This window comes from Fistularia commersonii, chromosome 14, assembly GCF_037954325.1.
Source record: "Fistularia commersonii isolate RoL2024-O1a breed Wild chromosome 14, RoL_Fcom_v1.0, whole genome shotgun sequence".
In the NCBI taxonomy this organism is placed as follows: Eukaryota; Metazoa; Chordata; class Actinopteri; order Syngnathiformes; family Fistulariidae; genus Fistularia; species Fistularia commersonii.
In genome coordinates this window covers 3,839,352-3,848,060 of record NC_141297.1, presented here as the reverse complement: position 1 = coordinate 3,848,060, position 8,709 = coordinate 3,839,352, and the positions used below count along the sequence as shown (strand labels likewise).

Here is an 8,709-nt window from a genome sequence, read left to right as displayed (position 1 = left end):
ACACACCCATGGCGGCAGAGCTTCCATGCACGGCGTTACCAAGGCTATCGGGAGCTACTGGGAGTTCAGTGCCTTACCCAAGCACAATTTGACATGCAGACAGGATGAGTGGGAAATCGAACCGCAAACCTTCCTACTGGAGGGATGCCCGCTTGACCAACTGAGCCAATTAAAAAGCTGTGTGGAGTTTCCTGAAATGCAGGAATGTGTGAGAGCACCAAGAAGCACCAAAGCTTTACAAACTTGTGATAGCAGGCGGGAGAAAAAAAAAAAACAATCAAAAATCCCGTCTTACAGCACCCGGAACTCTCGAGAGAGCAGCAGGTGAATCTGTGTTGCCTCGGATCACGTTCATGTTTGACTGACTGCCTTTCAACGCTGGAACTGTCAAGATTCTACAACATTCATCTTGAAATCTGCTGAAGTCCACAATATTTAAAAAATGCAAATTTTGCCTGAAGACAAAAGCCAAAATGTTATTTGAATAATATAATCACATTACATTTGCAACAGGTTTATTAATCTGCATTAAAATAATCATTATTGTACAATACCTGTGTTTTCTGTGTGACATAAGTTTAATACATTGTTCATGATTTTTTTTCTTAGACTTTTGCAAGTACATTAGCACATTGAAAAAACACCTGTTAGCCTGAGGTATACTAGTCTGCATAAAAAGGGACAAATAAGTGGTCAAAAAACGACCCAAACCAAAACATTAATGTCGAAAACAACAAGTACCTCAGCTGGAGGATCTACTTTATCATCATGGTCCATCTTTGGTTTCATCTTCTGAAATCAACAGGCGGAAGAATCCGGAGGTCACTGTTGTCCTCCAGGTTTTCACAGCGATTGCTATGGCCGCCATTGTAGCTAATGTATCCATTAGCATAAGTGCCGCCGTTACAGCTAGCGTGGTCGTTAGCATAAAGCCCGTCGTTACAGATAATGTAGCCTTTAGCATAAAGGCAGCCGCTGTAGCTACCATAGCCCTTAGCATAAAGACCTTCGTTCTAGCAAGACTAGCAGCTGTTAGCACAAAGGCTGCCGTCCTAGCCAACGCAGCCGTTCGTATACAAGCCATAAACATACAGACGTGAACTGAAGACACTTTATGTGACCGCCGATATGTTTAAGTTTCCATCAGACATGAATAAAGAATAAAACGCTTGCATGGCAATCAGCTAATGAGTGTTGCTAGCTAACTGGCTACATCTAATAGGGAAAGGGGGGTTGATATACAAACCAAGCGGGAACTCCGAGTCACGTGATCAGGACTGCTTACTGTGGTGCGCTTGCGCAGACGGACCGGAGAGCAACGGAAGTGGGACATCCTGTGACGCCACCGCGAAAGGAAGTGATATATTTTAAAATTATTCTCATTTTATTTTGATGAAAGTATCTTTAGAGAAAAAATCTACAAATGTTATAATGTTAATTATTTCATTAGCAAAATATCTAAAACTATTTTTTATAAAACAAGATAGAAAGAATTCCCAAACTTGGGACGCTGCAACAGCTTCCGTGAAAAGCATGACATTACCTTGAAATCCACGGCCACCCAGATGCTTATTTTATTTTCTAAATAAAGCGATGACAATGCCCTGCAAGTTTCTAAAAGAACATTTAGTTCTATTTCCACTCTAAGTGGATAAACATATGCTGCGGCAGAGACGAGAAAATGGGGAACCTAAGGAGGGCGGGGAGTTTTTCTGGTCCAGCTGGCAGCCATTTCCAGATGTGAGACGCGTTTCAGCCGCTGGTTATGTAACGTGACCCCGGCCTCCAAGTTCGCTGAATGAGGCTCTCACTGTTTGCTCTGTTCCTCAAACAGTGTGCAAGGCAGGACCAGCCCACCGCCGCAGTGACCCAGTCACATGATCCACTATTCCCTAAAGCGGTTTCCTGCCTTAAAATGGCTTCCGGACAAAAAAGAAGGATATCTGACACGGGTGCGTCAGGCTGCCAGAGTCTAACTTTATTGCAATCACGGGGTGACAAAAAGTGGGAAGAACAGTTGAACGGGAAAGACGTGCTTGGTGTGAGCGCACGTCGGGTGTTGATGCATCACAGTCTTACAAACACACAATACAAATGGTACAAAAGAAGTACAGTTAATAAGAAATGTTCCTCCTGTGCTTCGCAGAGCAGGGAGATCTGTTTCATTTTTTTTTTTTTTTTTTTTTTGAGACTCTGGTGTCAATAAAAAAAAGGTAGAAAACAGAAAGGCAGCCTTTACTACAATGAATGATTAAAAAAAAAAAAAAAACCTAAACAAAAAAAAAAAAAAAACTAAAGGTTGTAAACGGGCGTTCTCCCGTCACCTAGCGTTGGTCGTTGGTTCATCTTCCCCAGGTGCGATGTGAGGCAGCGGGATCAGGAGGGGGTGGGACTTCCTGCGTCGCTGCTCTCACTCACCTGGCGTTGCATCACCATTTCCCTGGCAACGCAGGTGATCTGACCATTGATCAGTGCACCTGGGACCCCCGCCCTGAGAGACAAGCAGTCATAAGTGCACTGACCTGCTTCCGCCTAGAAACACCGTCTGATTCGACAGGACCCGGTGCTTCTGCGGTGCCTGTGTGCGTGCATGTGACTCACCTCTGCTGCGCCTCCTCAGTCAGGGGGGTCATCCCTGGCTGCTTCCCAAAGAAGAAACTGGACCACCAATGTCCAGAATCCTGCTTGGGAAGACCTGAGGACAGAAGGTCATAATTAGCTTTGGTAGATCATCTTAGCCTCTGGCTCCAAACACCAGCGTTCTCCACTCCTGGCAGGTTGAGAAACAGTTTAACTCTATCTGAACTGGCTCTAATACTTAAAGTAGCTTGGTGGGGAGCAGCCTGATGGCCACCAGGTCAAAACATTTTATCTGTGTGGTGACAGATGTCGCTCCCCCTCCAAGGGCACAGTTTCCCTGCCTTTGAGGATAAAAAAAAAAGAAAATGATGTTGACAACGTAAGCCATGAGGGGTAAATCAAAGTGTCGTGTTAAAGGACGACCTCTGACCCTGAAAGCTGATAGGGGCGGAGCTACTCGTCCTCCCGGACGGTTCTCGCCAGTGCAGAGGGGCTGAGCCAGGATTACTGCTGAAGTCAGCCAGTATTAACTGCTGCTGGTGTCTGCATGAGTGAGTGAGTGTGTGTGTGTGTGTCTGAGTGACCAGAGTCGGTGGGGGGTGGGGGGTGTTAACTGGTCCACGTTGGCCAAAACTGGGATGCTTTTTATAACCACTGAATCCTGACTAAGTGTGAATCCCTTCCCGGTCTAGAGACACTCAAACCAGAAAGAACCTGAAGTCGCAAATGACTCAGCTCCAGTCTTAGGCAACAGCTGACTCAACCACTAGCAACCTTGGCATGACACACAGCGAACAAACCCTAGCGTGTGTGGCTTTCCTCTGACTGACATTTAAGTCTCATTAAATAGTGCTGCTCTTAACAACACTTAAACACAATGTTGTACATGAAAAAAAAAACAAAAAACAACAAGCTGGCTTTGAGGGCAGAATCTGGAGGCTGTGAATTACTATCTTCACGATTTGTGCTACGACAACTACAGTGACCTACTTCTGCATCTTTGGTGTTTTTCGAGCTGATAAGAAAGAACCTGCTGCAGAATAATCAAACGCCTGCTGCCTGCACCGCCAGACGGCGATCCTTCGAATCCTTTGTTTCTGAGGTTTAATACGACTCAGCCGCACGGTGTTTTGGGTAAACAGTCAGGGGATTACGGTCAATGACGACGTGGTGACGTCTGTCTGGGGATGCACATGGTTTCATTTGGAGGGACTTGATGCCGTTCATCGCCTCCTGAGATTTCAAACTGATCCTAACTTGATATGATTGATAACTGTGCGGACTCTCCCTTTGCATAGCCCCAACTAAGAGATGGATTGGCGTTTCGGCTGTTTTACTGCTTCCCGCCCCCACTGAGACCCACCTGGATGGTGAGGGATGACCTCCCCGCTGTACTCCGAACTGCCACAAGAGCTGCTGCTGGACGTAGAGCCGATGCGCCCTGCAGGGGCAGACAGAGGACAGGGATTTCATTGTTGAGGTGAAACATTGGGAACCGCACGGCTTCCATGACATTAAAAAAATGCCTGAGACCCGATCCCCCTCCCCCAACGCCAGCCAAGTGTAGCCGCGGCCTGACACGAGTCTGAGTGGTGACGTCCAGCTCTGACTGTCTGCTATGAACAAATATGGATGCAGGAGGAGGAGGTGGAACCCCGCCAGCTTGCTTTCAATAGAAGGAAGGTATTTTACACCATTTAGGGACAATGTGAGTTGCGAACAAAAACCATCACCTAAAGACGCGGAGTCAAAGCAGGTTAACAGCAAAAGTGTTCAGAAGAAAAAACAAATTGAATAAATCTCACACTGACTGAAGCAAGTTCAAGACTTACTCTGAGTTACTCTAAAAACATTTATTTTCAGTTTAATTTAAAAAATGGTGTAATCATCCTGCTGAAGGAAGTTGTGAAACAGATTTTCTGCCAGCAGTGGAAACTTTGTGCTGGGATTTTAATACTATCAAGTCTTCAACACTCCTGCTGATGTCTCCTTTGGAATCTTCTACGCCTTCAATGCCAAATTGCTTACAGCATAAAGATGAATGGGAGTCCCTCTGCATTCGAGGCCAACTGATAGCCATTATCAGAGGTGACAAAGCACGAACCACCAAGGCCCCATGGTACAGTGATGTAATCAACTTACTTCGGTAGTAGTCAGTGGTCGCCACCAGAGAACCTCCTGCTGGAATAGCTGCCATTCTGCTGTAGTTGGTCGCTGTACGTTGTGCTTGATGGAAACCTGGGAAACCAAAGAGACAATCGGGTTTATTTGTGGTAACAATCAGAGCAGCCAGGAGACAAACTCTCTCACAGGAAGGGAGTCAGGGCGACATCCGCAGCAGCCGACAACCATGGTCGCAGGGGGGTAAAACTGACATTTCTGCTGATGTTCAACTTGTTATTACAAAGGGGAAAAAGCCCCCATCTTTAATAAAGTATTAGAGGAAACAATGGAGACAAATCTGGCTGCTCTGCATGCAAACAACCCCCACCAGTTTCAACCAACGATCTGTATGTTCCAAATATAAGGGCACAAACCCCCCGGCCACGTAATTGCACCGATCGATGTTGTTTTCTCTTAATGTTTATTTTGTTTTTTTAATTTTCTCGTTTCCGAGTCACGTTTTTTCGCATCAATGACGTCACATATGTTTACATCTACTGACAGCAGCTGCAGGATGGGGGAGGAGAGGACAATCGCGGATATTAATTTACTATTTAAGAAGAAAAAAAACAGCCTGGAACTGGATGAAGTGGGGTGAAAAAATGGGGGTTCGGAGAGGGGGGGCAGATTGAGCCTCGATTTGACCACTGGCGATATTTAGTTCTCCGACAAAGACCCTTTAAACACGAACCCGATAGAAAGAGCCATTAGCTTTTTACCAGCCGCTGCCATCAGTTGGGGTGGGGGTCGGCGTTGGCTATCGCTGAAATAAAACCCGAAATTATATTAAAGAATATCAACCGTCTGTTTTTCGATAGTTTTGTTTTTTGAAAGAAGAACGAACGTCGCCCCCGCACTCAACACAGCCCGCTGTTGTTAGCATGCTAACTCGACCCCATACCACCGTCCGCCTCGGCAGCGACCACCGAGCCGCGGTTAGCCCGAGAAAACCCACCATCTTAGCGCCGCGCAGCCTCACCTTGTCGTGACCCGGACGGGCTCGATGTTCACTAGCACCCAATTCAACTCAGTCAGCGAGGCTGGGGGAAGGAAACGCTAGGCGACGGGGCCCATTTGAAAATAAGTTTCGGGCAAATTGAACCCTCCAAGGTCCGAACCGGTGTCGACGATGCTTTTCTTTGAGTGCGGAGGCAGCGGAGGCAGAATTTATAGACATCAGCGATGACGTATACGTGTGGGCGGGGCTTATTCTCATACAAACATTTTTCCCCTTTCCTCGAAATTCTAGCAGCTTCCGGGCAGGTCGATGCGGCTTTTAACTTTTAGCAGTAAATGATACCTTTATCTCACAAGTAAAACGATAAGAAAAAAATAAAAACTACTCTGGATGAACGCCAAACATGAATGATATATATTTATAAACATACATGGATAAAAGTAAAAGTGGATAAAAGAAAAAAACCATATTGTTGTTTTTCTATTACTGAGAAGATATTTCCCCCCAAAATGACTGTGTTTGGTTAATTCATAGCAATTTGTGTTAATTTGAATAATAAACCAGCATATCCCCAACACACGACTGTTCATTGGATCTTTCTTTGACCTTTTGACTGTATTTTCAACCTGCAATAAAACGCAAAACAAGTTACGCAGCGTTATAACTGAGCCTGAATGTGCTGTCACAGCATTTTTCCACACGCAGCGGCGAAAATGAGCCGCACGTCACGCACGACTCTCGCCAGCAGCCTCACCAATGGAGAAACAGCGCCATCTGGTGGCCATTCTTGTTACTGCAGCCTCTGGTGGATTGAAGTTTGTGCGTGAAAATGCGATTTTTCTTATTCTTTCGGCTTTTCCCTTCACGGATCGCCACAGCGAATCAACCTCCATCTAATCCTATACTCTGTATCCTCCTCTATCACACCAACCATAATGCAAACATATGACATTGAACCACACTGTCTGCAGGATTCGCAACAGCGTAGGGAGCCTCCAAAGGACTTGTAGTCCATCCTCTTAACTAAGTGGGATCATTTTGCTGTAATTCCATATTATCACCGTTTGTGGTTATATAATTTGGAATTCATCCTATCCGACAAAGGCTGACAACGTTGTTGGCAGGATTCGAAACTGCGCGGAGAGACACCAATGGATAGCTAGTCCATCGCCTCAACCACTCAGCCACGACATCTACCTTTTTGGTCACTCGGTAAATCTCGTGATAGTCAGATACCAGATCCAAAAAGTGATTTCAAGAAAAACGGCGTTTGCTATCACGGAAAGTCTCTTTTATCAGGGGCCTACACTGGATTCTGGATCATTGTCTTAACAAAGTAGCTGCATTTGTTGACTATTCAAGCATCACCCATCGTGAGGTTACGAGGTTGCGACTTCATGCTGCCAGGTAAAGGCTGACGACGTTGCCGGCAGGATTCGAATCTGCGCGGGGAGACCCCAATGGATTTCTAGTCCATCGCCTTAACCACTCGGCCACAACAACTACTTTGTTGGATGTGTAGCACTTCTCATGATATTCAGATACAAGAGCCACAGGTGACTTGAAGAGAAAGGCGTTTGCTATCATGAAAAATCTCTGCCGTGGAGATAGAAATTTACACAAGCAGGCCTAAATTGGATTCTAAACAATTGCCTTAAGCAAGTAGCCTCATTTGGCACCAGTTCCTGCATTGTCAGTTCCATGCACTTCAACCTGAGGTTTGAAGACGTTGCCGGCAGGATTCGAACCTGCGCGGGGAGACCCCAATGGATTTCTAGTCCATCGCCTTAACCACTCGGCCACGACAACATCCCTTGCGGTCACTCTGTAAATTTCGGCATAGTCAGATACCAGAGCCAGCTGTGATCTCAAGAAAGAACCATTTTCCATCATGAAAAATCTGTACCATTGTCAGCAGAATTCAGACTTACGCTGGAGGGATTTCTAGTCCATCACCCCCTAGCTAAATCCTTTAACACAAGGAGGCCGAAATTGGCTAGTGATTTCAAGAGAAAGAAGTTTGCTATCACAAAAAACCTCTGCCGCTGTGGTCTACAATGGATTCTAGACCATTGTCTTACCAAAGTAGCCTCATTTGGTGACAATGCATGCATTGCCCATTGTGAGGCTATGACTTCAAACTCTCAGGTAAAGGCTCACGACGTTGTCGGCAGGATTCGAACCTGCGCGGGGAGACCCCAATGGATTTCTAGTCCATCGCCTTAACCACTCGGCCACGACAACTACCTTTTTTGATACTCGGTAAATCTCGGGATACTCAGATACTAGAGCTAGCTGGGATCTCAAGAAAGAGGCGTTTCCCTTCATGAAAAATCTCTGCAGTTGTACAGGGGGAGGCCTTGAGGAATTTCTAGTCAACTCGGCCACGACAACTCCCCTTGCGGTCACCAGAGCCAGATGTGATCTCAAGAAAGAGCCATTTCCCATCATGAAAAATCTGTACTGTTGTCAGCAGAATTGAAATTAACACAGGAGGCCTGGAGGGATTTCTAGCCCATCACCCCTAACTAAATCCCCTAACATGAGGAGGGCTAAATTGGATTCCAGACCATCGCCTTAACCACTCGGCCAAGAGAACTACCTTTGTGGACACTTGATACTTCTTGTGATAGTCATATACTAGAGCCAAAAGTGATTTCAAGAAAAAGGCATTTGCTATCACGAAATATCTCTTTTGTCAGACGCCTACACTGGATTCTAGACTTTTGTCTTAACGGAGTCGGCTCATTTGGCACCAAGTCACACATTGCAATCATGACGCTATGACTTCAAACTCTCAGGTAAAGGCTGACAACGTTGTCGGCAGGATTCGAACCTGCGCGGGGAGACCCCAATGGATTTCTAGTCCATCGCCTTAACCACTCGGCCACGACAACAACCGTTTTGGACGTTTGGGATTTCTCGTGATAGTCAGATACTAGAGCCAGAAGTGATTTTAAGAGAAAGAAGTTTGCTATCACAAAAAATCTCTGCCACTGTGGTCTACA

General features: G+C 45.8%; 1 protein-coding gene and 4 non-coding genes across 5 annotated transcripts; all 5 read right to left on the bottom strand.

The window, feature by feature from the left end:
• Positions 1-1,957: 1,957 nt before the first annotated feature.
• On the bottom strand, positions 1,958-5,884 carry ppdpfb (pancreatic progenitor cell differentiation and proliferation factor b). The gene is made up of 5 exons (XM_086159513.1): positions 5,723-5,884; positions 4,723-4,818; positions 3,944-4,021; positions 2,602-2,695; positions 1,958-2,491 (listed from the first exon to the last, which is right to left on the bottom strand). Exons 2-5 carry the CDS (start codon positions 4,775-4,777, stop codon positions 2,377-2,379), a joined length of 342 nt encoding a protein of 113 aa, XP_086015639.1. The 5' UTR covers positions 4,778-4,818; positions 5,723-5,884; the 3' UTR covers positions 1,958-2,376.
• Positions 5,885-7,122: 1,238 nt separating this feature from the next.
• On the bottom strand, positions 7,123-7,204 carry trnas-aga (transfer RNA serine (anticodon AGA)). Its single transcript has one exon. It is a non-coding gene; the product is annotated as a tRNA-Ser (tRNA).
• Positions 7,205-7,428: 224 nt separating this feature from the next.
• Positions 7,429-7,510, bottom strand: trnas-aga (transfer RNA serine (anticodon AGA)). Its single transcript has one exon. It is a non-coding gene; the product is annotated as a tRNA-Ser (tRNA).
• A 353-nt stretch (positions 7,511-7,863) lies between these two features.
• trnas-aga (transfer RNA serine (anticodon AGA)) lies at positions 7,864-7,945 on the bottom strand. Its single transcript has one exon. It is a non-coding gene; the product is annotated as a tRNA-Ser (tRNA).
• A 571-nt stretch (positions 7,946-8,516) lies between these two features.
• On the bottom strand, positions 8,517-8,598 carry trnas-aga (transfer RNA serine (anticodon AGA)). The gene has a single exon. It is a non-coding gene; the product is annotated as a tRNA-Ser (tRNA).
• Between the last annotated feature and the right edge of the window lie 111 nt (positions 8,599-8,709).

Bases quoted from the DNA above. Each gene is read 5' to 3' on its own strand.
- ppdpfb (XM_086159513.1), bottom strand. From the start codon at position 4,777: ATGGCAGCTATTCCAGCAGGAGGTTCTCTGGTGGCGACCACTGACTAC. The intron at 4,022-4,722 runs GTAAGTTGATTA...CTGCCCCTGCAG, and splicing joins GACCACTGACTACTACCGAA to GGCGCATCGGCTCTACGTCC. The intron at 2,492-2,601 runs GTGAGTCACATG...CTTGTCTCTCAG, and splicing joins ACTGAGGAGGCGCAGCAGAG to GGCGGGGGTCCCAGGTGCAC.